Source organism: Lissotriton helveticus, chromosome 9 (assembly GCF_964261635.1).
Source record: "Lissotriton helveticus chromosome 9, aLisHel1.1, whole genome shotgun sequence".
Classification (NCBI taxonomy): Eukaryota; Metazoa; Chordata; class Amphibia; order Caudata; family Salamandridae; genus Lissotriton; species Lissotriton helveticus.
The window spans coordinates 241,864,500-241,878,104 of record NC_136070.1 but is presented as its reverse complement, the minus strand read 5'-3'; the positions used below and the strand labels follow the sequence as shown (position 1 = coordinate 241,878,104).

The 13,605-nt window shown below is 48.9% G+C and overlaps 1 protein-coding gene across 1 annotated transcript in view; it reads right to left on the bottom strand.

Moving 5' to 3' along the window:
- The window catches only part of RAD51 (RAD51 recombinase), a 190,211-nt gene that overhangs the window by 118,700 nt on the left and 57,906 nt on the right, over positions 1-13,605 (bottom strand). Inside the window, exon 4 of the mRNA XM_078659822.1 lies at positions 2,408-2,525. Coding sequence (XP_078515948.1) covers positions 2,408-2,525 — 118 coding nt within the window. The remainder of the gene's footprint in view (positions 1-2,407; positions 2,526-13,605) is intronic.

The following is a 13,605-nucleotide window of genomic DNA, read 5'->3' as shown; positions in this document are numbered from 1 at the left end:
CAAGTACATTTAAATAGCTATGTCCTTACATAAAATTAATAGCTTCAAAATGTGCAAAAAGATGTATTATATTAATTCAGCATTAGGTAGTACTCTATGTGGAGCTCATGAAGGAAAATGTATAGAAGGTCTAATATAAATGTGAGATCTGCTAGAGAGTAAAGTTACCACTGCCAACCAAGTTAAGGACCAAGTGAGTGTCCTATTTGAAGGCCTTTAAGAAAATAGTGTCTTGAGGCTCCAAGTAAAACATAGGGCGTAACAACACATGTAAAAGGGATGTTCTCATGGGAAGTTACATTAAGAGACAAGGCGGTACTAAGGAGGAACTACTTAGTCTAATGACCAATGAAAGGCCACGATTTACAAAGGACAGGGACAGGAGCCAATTAAAAAAGATGGGCAGAAAGTAGGCTGAGCTTTATGCCCATTTCCAGAAACCGGTCCTCGGAAGCTTGTTTCCGGTCCAGGGAAGGCATGGCTTGGCAGTTCGGGCTGGACTGTTCCCATGAGGCACAGGGTCAGACTGATTTGCATATAGCCATGTATGAACTGGGGTGGCAGAGTGGGCTAAAGAACGGTGATGGATCAAACCCAGATCTTTTGACTGGGTGTGAGTGTTTAATTGGTTCGGATGCTCCGTCCATCACCACCCCCTTTTGTACCGCTTTGGCCGCCATAAGTGTGGCAGGGTATGCTCAGACGTGAGTCCCTTGCTCACTTTGCCACTGGATTCAAGCAAGCCGGGCTGAAGACGGCTGGAATGCCAGAAACCGGTCCTCAGAAGCTTGTTTCCGGTCCACGGAAGGCATGGCTTGGTAGTTCCGGCTGGACTGTTCCCATGAGGCACAGGGTCAGACTGATTTGCATATAGCCATGTCTGAACTGGGGTGGCAGAGTGGGCTAAAAAACGGTGATGGATCAAACCCAGATCTTTTGACTGGGTGTGAGTGTTTGATTGGTTCGGATGCTCTGTCCATCACCACCCCCTTTTGTACCATACCCTGAATACAGCATGTTTCGAAGAGAGAGCACAAGCTCTGCCTAGGCGAGACCAAATGAAACAAAGTGGGCAATCATACGTCCTGCATTAGCACTAGCAACTGAAATGGTGCCCTCGCGTTAGCACTAGCAACTGAAACTGTGCACTCTCTCTCTGCCTTCCCTTCACATGGGATGTAGCAATAAGGTGAATCACTTTTAGGAAGTGACTCAATGTTGGATAAATAACAAGGAGATATTTTAATGCCCTGCTTTTTCATTTTTAACAGGAAATTTGTTATTCAATGCAAAATATTTCAAAACTAAGCGTGACTTTGTAAAAAGACATCACAGTTCAATTCATCACTGGATGTTGCTACGAATAAGGTCAATAATAGAATACAGTAATATAGCATGGCCTATCAATAAAAATAAACTGTCTTTTTTTTATAACATTAGTATTTTAATTAATCAACATATACATCAACTTAGCAGCAGCACAACACAGTGCTTGTTTTGTCCTTTAAGTTCAAAGTAGTGCATAGGTTTCCTCTATACACCAACATAAACCTCTAATCTAGGAATTCTTCCAAAAGGGTCATTATTCAAGACTGAACTCTTTCAGTCCCTCCTCCATTCACACCTGGTCCCTTGCAACTCTGTGGTAGTTGACCTATTTTACCAATATTTTAATGCGTTTTTTTATTTCCGGGGAACCGCATGAGATGAATATTAGTTTTCAGGGAGCAACTGTCATCATTACTCCTGTGTGCACCCATGCTGCATCACAGGTCTCACCGTCGGTCACTCACTGTATAAATATTAATTCATTAGGAATGAGGCCATGCAAAGAGGAACACTGCTCCTCATAAAGAAAGCAACACACTAAAGGCTTGGCAGAGACCTCTGATCAGGTAAAGAAATGTAACAAAACATCTTGATACACGTGCATACTTCTGTTCAAGCAACCATCTTGTTGTATGTGAAAGAAATGGGCTATTCTCAATTCAGAAAACACCTGCAGGTGTACAATTTTCTAAATTTTGTTCAGGGCTCCAGAGTGCGTTAGCAAGGTAAGGAGCTGTGCAAATGACAAACAAGGTAGTGGCCCATTACAGAGAAGAGGAAAACCAATCAATAAAGTACATTAGTGATCCATGAGTGTCCCCTAACTAGTGTTTTTTAATTATAGATTATTTGCTGGCTCAGACATGGAAAATTTATGAAGGTATAATCCATACATCAGATATTTTGAGAGTGGAAAAATTCACCTACCTATACATTATACCTACAATCAAAATCTTTGAAGGTTAGATCATGAACAAATCTTAAACGGGCAAATTTGCCAAAACCTTGGAAATAATATGATGAAAGCAAACAAATATCAAAAGTAGTACACGTAGAACAAATGTTGATGAACTCGCACCTTGAAGAAGTTTGTCCAGTTCTTTGGATCCTGTGGTGACTTGAATAATCTCTGATCGGCGCTGGTGAAATTCCGTTGCTGTGGTGAAGCCCATTGGGACAAGTTTAGCTGCTTCTGCCTAGAAAGTCAGGAAATAGAATTTGAAAGAAAAAAAAAACACCCACAGATGCCAAATCTAGGCAAATAACGTTTTATTGTTCCGTCAGTAAAAACCTCTCAAAGGAATATGAGCCTACTATAGCCACTTATCCTCATTCTAGAACAAATGATCATTTACTAAAGTTCAGTATGATAATTAGTTTCTGGCAAAAATTCCTTAACATGCGTTTCAGTACCGATCACGCATCCAACCCCACTCCCTAGGAAAGGATTTGACAACAGCCCCAGTCTCTTGGAACAAAGATACATTGGCTGCATACAAGATACTTTAAAAAAACATAAAAGCTTTAGCGCTTATAGCGTCCATCTGCATTTCCTATTCCTAAACCCATTGGTTTCTGATCCTTCTTACACCACTTTTTTGGAGCTTTCCTGTAATAACATTTTAAATGCTAGCATCTTTTATCTGCCCCCACCAAACAGTTGTTTTTGTAGTCCAACCAGTTTATCTCCAGCCTTCATATTTTCATACTTTTAACTAACATCTTATGAAGAACATACGAAAATATGCCCTGCGGGAAGAGGAAAGGAATGGGAAAAGCAGGTATCGAGAAAGGGAATGTTCAATGCACCTGTCCCTAACATTTCTTTACTTTTGTACCCGGCTGTGGCATCAATAGGACAGGAGACTTGCTTAGATCCTTGTGACAGCTAGCCATTGTGATACAAGAAATGCCCTGATTTTGTTTATTCACTGACTTTTGATTCTTTTAACTTTATTTTTCAGTTTTATATTATACAGACATTTAACACCCCTCCTCCCCCAATTGGCATCAAAACAGCACGTACACACATCGTCTGACTCATTAAGGCACTTTCGTTGACTAGAGGCCGCACCGAGATACATGATCATCCAGAAGACATAGCAGAATAACATAAAAGAAACAAGCATCCTTGTGAGTACTTAACCAGTCCCTACACTACACCGTATACTAGCTGCACCTTAGGGGGCTCTCCCGGCCTCCTCCTCAGATCCCGATCCCTGCGGCGAGAATAGCTCTCCACTCGTCCCTTCTGAGTCACTGTGGGAAGTGTGTCCCCGTACGAGTGTGGCTCAATGGTTAGAGCGGCAGACCCTGATGCAGAGTTCTGGCCAGGGACCAGGGTTCGATTCCCGCCTCGGCGGGGTCTCGGGCTCAATTTCCTTGTACCTGTTAATTCTCGCCTCGTGCCTATTCTAATCACGGGCCCCACGCTGCAACTCTGGGCAATAGCTTGCTTAGCCTCCACACCGGCCCCAACAGCGCTAAGGATGCCTGGCTTCACCCTGGGGGTGCCCAGGAGTGGACACTTCACAGGGAAAGCCAGGAGGGGTTCCACAGCGGTATGAGTATCAGTGCCAGGAAACCGCATAGGCGACACCGCAAGGTGACCGTCTGGTGACAGTGCGCTCTATAAGTACCATGACATTTACATTGCCAAACGATTTAGGCACTCCTCCCACACCTGTCACTAAAGTGAGAAACCTTGGAGTCATCTTTGATGATCGGCTTCTTTTTAACCATCATGTTAATAATGTTGTCTCGGCCTCTTTTTTCACTCTGAGGAAAATTAAAAAGCTCCTACCCTTTATCCCAACCTCAGCTGCAAAGACCCTAATCACTTCCCTGGTATTTTCAAAAACCGACTACTGTAACTCCCTACTCCTCAACGCCCAGGAAAAGGTGCTCAAAAAACTTCAGTTGGTACAGAACGCCGCAGCCAGGCTTCTGCTTAACATCCCTAAACACAACTCCATTTCCCACTCCATTCGCAAACTCCACTGGCTCCCTGTGAGGTGCCGCATTAAGTTCAAGGCCCTCTGCATAGCATACAAGGCCATTAACAACTCTGGTCCTCTGTTCCTGAAACACGCCTTTAGACCTTTAGAAGCATCTAGAACACTTCGTTCCACATCAGCCCACTTCCTCAATGTGCCACGCACAAAAAAGGTCACTTGGGGTGACAGAAGCTTCACAGTTGCCACGGCCAAACTATGGAACTCACTCCCCCTCAGTATTAAGACATGCCCTACACTGCTCAGCTTCAGAAAACAACTTAAAACATGGCTGTATGCACAATAATTGCCTTGCCTGTTCAGTTTGATCATCAAAGCGCCAAGACACCCCTGGGTATTTGCGCGTTGTAAAAATAGCAATAATAAATAAATAAATAAATAAAATAAATGTACATCCAATCCCGTCGCACACGTGGCTCGCCAGGCCAGTAGGTCCTCTTATAATTTCTCATCCCTCCTGCAGCCCTGCATATGTGTTTCCTCTGCTAGGGACCATTCCCGCATATCCCTAATCCACGTGGGTATCTCCGGGGCCCTCTGGCCCATCCAAGTGATAGCCACCCTGCGTCTGGCCAGTACCAACATCAATTGCATTAATCTATAGGACAGCTTTCGTTTCTTTGGCCGAGGGACCAGCGCCAACAGGCAGTGCAAAGGAGTCAGTGTGATACGGAGTCCCGTTGTGGCCAGTATGTGTTCTACTACGCTCACCCAAAAACTCTTGATGAGCGGGCAGTCCCACGCCAAGTGCAGGAACCCTGCCCCCTCTGCGCAACATCTGGGACAATTATCTCCCCTGTCTGGGGAGTAACGCTTCAATAAGATCGGAATGAGGTAGGTGCGGTGCAGGAAATTAAAATGTATTAATTTAAAGCGAGCATTACAAGATACCTTCTGTGTTAGGGCCCCTATTCGCTTACGCTGCCCTGGTCCAGTGGTGTGCCTAAATCCGCTTCCCAGGCCGCCCACGTCGGTGGCACCGGCGGGGCTGAGTCCCGACGCATAGCAGCATATAGTAGGGAAATAAGTCTACGTCCCCTGCCACAAGACAGTAGAATATTCAAGGTGTGAGTCATCGGGGGTACCTCCGGATACTGAGCCCAAAGCGATTACACTACATCGCGTAGCCCCTGATAATGCAGGTACTGCCCTCTACGAAGACCGAAGGCCTCCTCCGCTTGTTCGTAGGTCAAAAAGGTCTCGGTGGGGTATAGGTCGGCCAGGGACTCACAGACCCCCTCCCGCCAGGCCCGAAAGGACAGATGTTGTTCCATTGTCACCATGGGCACCAGGATCCAAATCGGCAGGTCCCTGTGGAAGGGTGCCGTCCGCAACACCCTCTCAACGAATCGGTGCCAAACGCTCGCCGTATGTCTCACGACGTAGGGCAAAGTCTCACTTGCCCCCCTACCCCGCATCAAAGTCACCCGTCACTCCTGTACCGTCGCTCTATAGCTGCGTCTCCCAAACGTCTGCCTCCGCAAACCATCTGGCAGCCGGTAGCAGCTGCGCAGCATAATAATACAAATCAAAGCGTGGGGCCTCTAGGCCTCCCTCTTCATAGGAGCGCACCACTGTATGAAGGGCGACTCTACTACGCCGGTCCGCCCAGAGTAGGGACGTAAGGAGCATATTCAGAGTCCGAAAGACCCTAGGCGGGGAAGAGGACATAGCGTGTTCTGAAGTATATATGCTCTGAAGTATATAAAGTGTCCTAGGCAGCATCACCATCTTAGCGACGGCCAGCCGACCCATGAGAGATAACGGGAGGGTGTTCCAGAAGGACACAGAGTGCTGCAGGGACTTAATCACCCTATCAATATTACAGGCCAGTAAACGCGCCTCAGTTGATGCCACATGGATACCTAAATAGCGAAAACTATCTGTTTCCCATCGTAGCCCGAGCGCCTGCAAATCCTCCCGGGGCAACAATTCCAGCCCTGACAACGGATAAATCAGGGACTTGTGTCTATTGAGTCTCAGTCCCGACGCATCTCCGAACCTATCCAGCTGATAGAGCAACACAGGTAGCGCCACCCTCTGGGCCCTCAGATAAAACAAGGCATCATCTGCATACAGGGAGACAATATTGCATGTGTCCCCCACTCGTATGCCCCACTGCGACATCTCCAAACGGATCCGGACGGCTAAAGGCTCTATTGCCAGGGCAAAGAGTAGTGGCGAGAGGGGACACCCCTGTCGTGTACCCCGTCCCAATTGCCACTCCTCCGAACGCGCAGTTCCCAGTCGTACCCTAGCCCATGGGGAGTTATATAAGATACGGATCATCAGCAAAAGTTGGGGCCCAAGCCCATCACTCGGAGGACTTCTTGCAAGTAACCCCAGTCTACTGTATCGAACGCCTTGGCAAGGTCAATGGACACAAGCACCGTCTGGTCTTCTGACCCCTGGACCTCATGTGTGATGTGATTCAAGCGCCATAGGTTCATGGCGGGGTTACGCCCTGGAAAAAAGCTGCATTGGTCCGGATGGACCAACTGCGCCATATGTGGGGCCAGCCGGGTGGCCAATAACTTAGTCAAGATTTTCACATCTGTATTGATCATGGTGATTGGACGATACGCGGAAGGGTCGGCTTTGTCCCCCCCCGGTTTAAGGATCATGCAAATCTACCCACTGGACATGCTCTGCGGGAGAGATCCGTTCTCAAAGACCTCGGCAAAGACTGTAAATGTAAATGTAAATGTACAGGAATTTATATAGCGCAAATCACCAAGCGGTTTCTACGCGCTTGCTTAGGGAACCCGTCCTGGTATTCCCCTGTGAGATAACCCCCGCAGGGTATCCACAAGGTGAAAGCCAGGCATCCCGCCGCGAGGGGCCGTTGTGGAGATTAAGCAAGCTATTGCCCAGAGTTGCAGAGTGTGAACCCGTGAATCGAGTAGGCACCGGAGCGAGAATGGTCGAGTCCATGGACATTTTAGGACTCAAGACCCCGCCGAGCCGGGAATTGAACCCTGGTCCCGGGCTGACCTCTGCTTCCAGGTCTGCCTCCTCTAACCAGTGAGCCACACTTCACCACAGACTGTACGAGGAGACGCGACAAAGTGTCTCCGAACTTGTGATAAAACTCCGGCGGGAATCCTTCACTTCCCGGCGACTTCACGCGCGGCAGGCGGGCCAGAGCTGCCCGGACCTCACCCAACGTTAGTGCAAAATCCAGTTCCTCCTGGTCCGCTGTGGAGAGGGATGGGAGGGTCAGTCCCTGCAGATAAGGGGAATAAGAAGCCACGGATATGCCTGGGTCCGCAGTGTATACCTGCTGAAGGTGGGACCTGAGGGTCTCGAGAATTGCACGCTCCGAATACACCACGTCCCCATGGGAGTCTCGCAGAGCCACGATACGTTCCATGGTCTGCTCTTACGATCCGACATCGGTCAGGCCCAGAGTCCATCAAGCCATGCAGTACCAGTTCCGCTCCTCACTATAGGGTTTCCGACACCTGCCCCTGTGCCCCAGCCGTCTCCGGAATCGTAGCACTGGTAGGGGAAATAATATCCGTGGTGGGCTGCAGCGTGTCCGGTACGAGAACTTCTCCCAGAGGGGGAGACTTTGATTTTGTTGGCAAGCAGTCAGACTCCATCAAATCCAGGCGGAGGGATCCATCCTCCCCCACCGTGATTAGTCGCCCTCCTCTCACTCATCTGTGCGGGACCAACGCCGTCGCCTCTTGCTACGCCTCCTCTGCGGTCTAGTCCCCCATGCGTTGCGGTTTCCTCCCCGCTGTCCCGGAGGGAGGGCATTCCCCCTAATCTCGAGCCACTCCCAGACTTCCTCCGGGGCTTCGAAGAAGTGCGCCTTTCCCTGGGAAATAACCTCAAGTTTAGCCGGGTAGAGTAGCATATATTGTAGGTGCAACTCCCGGAGTTTTTGTTTAACTGCCAGGAAGGACTTCCGCTGCTCCTGGACCAATTGGGTATAGTCCGGAAAAATGGAGACCTTTGCATTTTCAAACGTGAGATCCGCAGACTCCCTCGTCGCTCTAAGGATGCAGTCTCTATCGTGATAGTCGAGGATCTTGGCAATGAGGGCCCGTGGTGGAGCTCCAACGCTCTATGGGCTCGTTCAATCACTAATAAGTCTGACAGACCTTTAGGACACAATACAGTACGAATCCAGTGCTCCAGAAAACGTTCTGGGTTGCCTGCCTCCGCCTGTTCCGAAATACCCAGTACTCTTATGTTACTGCGGCGCGCTCTCCCTTCCGCATCCTCTGCTCTCCGCTCCAGCGCCTCCATTGTGGTAGTAAGTTGCGAGACTGTTTTTTTGAGGGACGCCACCTCCCCTTGCAATTGGATGATATTCCCCTCCGCATCTGTAACCTTGTCGGCCACTTTGCGCAGGTCAGTCCGTAATAGATTCACGTCGATGGACACAGTCTCAATTTGACGCTCCAGGGCCGAATAGGACCCCTGTATCGCCTTTAACAGTTCTGCCCGGGTGGGCTCCTCAGGAGCCGGGTCTCCCTCATCCTGTCCCGACTGGCATGTAATCCTCTGCGAGGGGAGCCGCTGCGTAGTATACTGCGTTATGGTGTTGGGCTGCGTAGCCCAGGGCGTTTTATCTTTACGCATCGTGGACATCAGAAAAAAGTCCCCTTAAGGCAGAGGTCTTCAAACTGTGGGGCACGCCCCCCAGGGGGGGGCGAGGAAACATCCCAGGGGGTCGCGAGCTTCACAGAAAGATTTCCCCTTTACATCATTCATTCGGACATGTGAAGCACGTTTACTCCTGTTTATTCTCGAGAATCATGACCATCGAAAACAGGACTCTCTCTGATTGGGGGCAGCAGTCAGAGCAAATAATAAATATGTGGAGGCTTCAACTTTGACATTCCTTTAAATCCAAGACAAAAGGCAGGAAATGGCAGCGAATTTCACTTTCACTCAAAATGAAACTTAAAAACGTATGCTGCTTTGTGTGGTGCATCTTCCCAGGCCTTTGCTTTTCTTGCTGGTGCCTTTTGGCGTCCTTGCTGCTGCCTTTCACATCGGTTCATTGCACAGCTGTCTAGACATTTGAGGCGACTCATAGGTCAAATTTAAACAATTTCCTGCTGTATAATTTCCTTATTCCCCCCATCTTCTCTCTACTTCTGTTTTTTTACCACTGCCAAACATAAGTTGAGTTTTGCCTCACAGCACAGCCCTTGTACAAACATAATCACTCAACAGGTGTTCACACTACTAGACAAGCTGATATTCTTTCAAACATAAATACACACACATGTAAAGCATGCAACAGTTCCATGGCCTGTACACGTACTTAAAACAGGGAAATGTTCACGAAACTTGGTTGGGTTTAAACACCACCAAAAGGGAAAGGAATTAGTGACTCAGAATGTAATGCCAGAAACTTTACTACGCTCTGGCTTTCAGATTGCAGCCTCAGAGTCACTCCAATTCTACAAACTATGGGTCACACCAAAAGGTGCAATTTTGGAGTCACTTCTGTTGGCCTTCTCAAGGTCCAAGTGATGCTTTCTTTGCTGAGAATCTTTCTTAAAGGCAGAGGAACACCCAGATAGCCAGACAAAAAGGAACCATTAAATGAAAATAAACTGAAAAAATAAATAGAGCGCTTTGAGGTTTTACACAGGGCATAACTGCGCTGTGCAAATGCTGATGTCCTAGCGGCCTTGCACTTTGTTGTCCAGTGGTCTCAGTTGAGTCTTATATCTGTTTAGCTAACAGCAGTTTGGCTTCTGCAAATCTGTTGTGATGCAGGCATTTTCAGAGCTTGAGGCTAAATTACATTTGACCATTTGCCATAGTATTTTCCATAATACAGCATTTTCAAGGTCATTTGTTGCAGTGTTACACCCATTCCTGTTCATGTGTGATAGTGCTGTCAAGAAGCCTCCTGCACAGCCTTAATGTAGATTCGGACCATTAAAACCTGACAGTTGCTATCTATTCCTATCCCAGCTCTAGTCAAGTAGGTCATTTTTTTACCTGTACCAGGGCCCAGGGTATCTATACTGCTATTACATGATAATACAACATTAACATATATGGCAGTGAGAATTTCAGTTGATTGAGATGTACTTTCAGAGCAAAGACCTTGCCCAGAGAATGATGTGGTTGCCAGGTCTGCCATCATTCTGCTTGTTCGCTAGATCAGGCTGCATGGTATTATATGTGGTCCTGAAAGGTGGGGGTGCATGCACTGGCCTTGTGGTGGTTTTCCCCAAAAGAAAGTTTCCCATCAAAAGGTGTTGAATGAGTTCAGTGATTGTGGGCCAGATTTACAACTCCCAAATCTTAACTTCACAAAACCCTGCTAATGTTGTTTTGCTATTGTGAAAATTAGTTGTCAGCTGACACCTCAGGGATAAACCGGTTATCAAAGAGGCCAAATTCCAATTTCCAGAAATTATAGTGATGGGGGGGGGGGGCCGGCTCCTAAAAAATATTGCCAGGGGGGGCTCGGCCTAAAAAAGTTTGAAGACCTCTGCCTTAAGGCTACCCTGGTGGCAGAGGAAGTCCCACGAGCCCCACACTACAACCCATGCAGATGAAGGCGACACACAGACTATTCGCCAGACTCCAACTCACCCACTTTCTGCATCAACCCACCACTGCGGTCCTCTCACATCGCCTAGGCCCTTCTTGGAACGTCCACGACGGGGGCCCACGCCAATGCCACGTCTGGGCAGGCCCACTCCACTCACACTTCAGTCAACAAGGGGGCCCAGCGAATCCCCTGACAATCCTCTGTTATCCAAAGGAGCCTCTGCACCGTCTCTGCAGCTCTCCCGGGCTATCCCCATGTTAGGCCGGCTCACAGGAACTCCCCCGCCATAGCCACACTGGCAGTAGCTTAATAGCAGGCCACCGTAACGGATCGCAGCCTCACCTTCTGGAATGCAGGCGTCTCAGGGAGTCTCGTCGCCGGCAAATCACCACTCTACCAGCCCAGCACAGAGGGGTCAGAGGGCACACCTACTTCCCATCTACCGGGCTCCCCTGCCTCGGCACACGGGTCCAACAGCCAGGCCCCCCGCAGTCCGCAGATCGTCATGGCCCCCACGCCAACGGGTGTCCCCCAGGATGGATCACCCCGTAAGGGGCAGGCCCGTGGGGCTCCGGTCACTTACCCCGGCCCCTCCACTTCTCATACGGCCCGGCTCCAAGAACAGCCCCGGGCTCCACAGGGGCCAGGCGGCCTCAGGGGACTCCCTCCACGCCGGGGCCCCAGCTGACAGTAGGCCCCGGGTCGCCGCCGTTCATCCGCACCCGGGGGCCCCGCTGGCAGTGGGCCTTCCGTGGCAGGCTACCCCGTCTCGCAGGGGGCGGCTGCAGACCTCAGCTTCATGCACGGCCACTTCACCTCAGAACAGGCCCCTTTGTCCTCCGAGGCGGCAGCCACAGGCTAATCTCTCCTCTTCCGGGCCCCAACCAGCAGCGGACCCCGGTCCGCCGCAGTCGCACTCTTCGCCGCAGGAGGCCCAGATGGCAGCGGGCCTCCCGTCTCTCGTCCGCCACCTCCTCACGGGTGCAGGCCGCAGACCCCCGCCTCAACTTCCGGCGGCCCAGTCTCCAAGCAGGGCCGACCGCTCCCTCCTTATCAGGCCCCAGCTAACAGTGGGCCCCGGTCCGCTGCTGTCGCTTTCCTCACCGCGGGAGGCCCCGATGGCAGTGGGCCTCCCGGCTCCTGGCCGCCCTTGACTCGCGGTTGCAGGCCGCAGACCCCGGCCTCAATTAACGGCAGCCCCGTCACTAGACGGGCCAGGCCGCTCCCTCCTCGTCAGACCAGGCACCACTCGCTGCGGGAGGCCCCGATGGCAGTGGGTCCTCCCGCGTCAGGATACCACCGTCGCACGGGGGTAGGCCTCAGTCCCCGGCCTCGAATACCTGCTGCCCCGCCCCCGGACAGTCCAGGCCGTGTCCTCCGCTGTCCCGCCTGCCAGCAGCCTCAAAGTGGGTCAGGATGTAGCCCAATGCAGCCCGAGCTCGTGGACACCTTATCACGCCAATGAGCCCTGTAAGGATCTTTAGTTCAGGATCAAAGTGGCAGCCTGCCGGGAGCCGACGGAGCTCACGTCCTGTTGGCCATGCTGCTTGGCCACCACTGACTTTTGATTCTTTTGTCCAAAAAGCATTATTCAAGTTCCCAGAAAAAAAAAGTTGGGTTATATATAAAGGAGTATAAATCTCTCAGCAATTACGTAGCCCATCTTGGGACAGCCAAATATCATAATAATGGAAGTGTCTACAGGGGCCCAATTAGAGTTTATCCTCCCATTAGGAAACAGATGGTGGGCTAACACACAAATAAGAAATCTTTACTTACACTGGTTGCAAATGGAGTCTCTGGAACCTTCATAAACCCTTCTCCCTCTTTTGCCCTAAGTAACCGATTTTCCATGACCCTTTTCTGGATTCTACATTTGCCGTGACCAAAGCAAAAATAGTTTTGCCTGTACAAGACACTTTGTAAAGTTTCATTTAAACACACAGCACCTTCTTTTTAATGTGTTTAGTCTATTCCGGATTGTAATTCACTTAAATTCTTATGCAGAATAGACTTTTGAACGAGAAGAATTTACAAAAAATGTAAATAAACGTCTACAGTTGTAGAGCTAAATGGGGCAGGAGGGCATTACGGGGGGGGGGAGGGGGGCATGTCTTTTTTATTAGAAAAAATGATGAATAATTTCCAAAACTGACTATCTTCAATATAAACACACATCTTTTGTCAAAAGTGCACAATTACTGAGTGTGAAGTATGTATGCAACTAGAAGTCTGCAGAATAACTGCATTAAAGGTTTGTTATGGTAAATTATGGATTTACTACTGTGTGTGAAAGTTGGCAATTAAATAATTAGGTCAATGGTTGCACATGGCTATATCTGTATTTGTGTATATATATACATATCTACACACATATACACACAAATATAAGTTTGGGTGCTTTTGTTAAAATGCAATGGTATAACACCATATTTCACTGGAAACTGAACTATATAAGTATTTCACTATTCCCTGTGAAATATGGGCATCATCACAATGACAGCTCCCAAATCAATCAGCAGAGTTTAACAACGGTCAGTGCTACTAGGATTATGTGGAAGACCAAATAATGCGTCAAGGTTACCTAAATTATACAGTAAAAAGGACATAATGCAATCTCTGGCAGTATAATTTATATATCTAATCGAGACACATGTTTTGTGAGATCTGAAAATTATGCACGTGGCAAATGCAGTGAATCCTTATTCACGTGGCAAGTGCTGC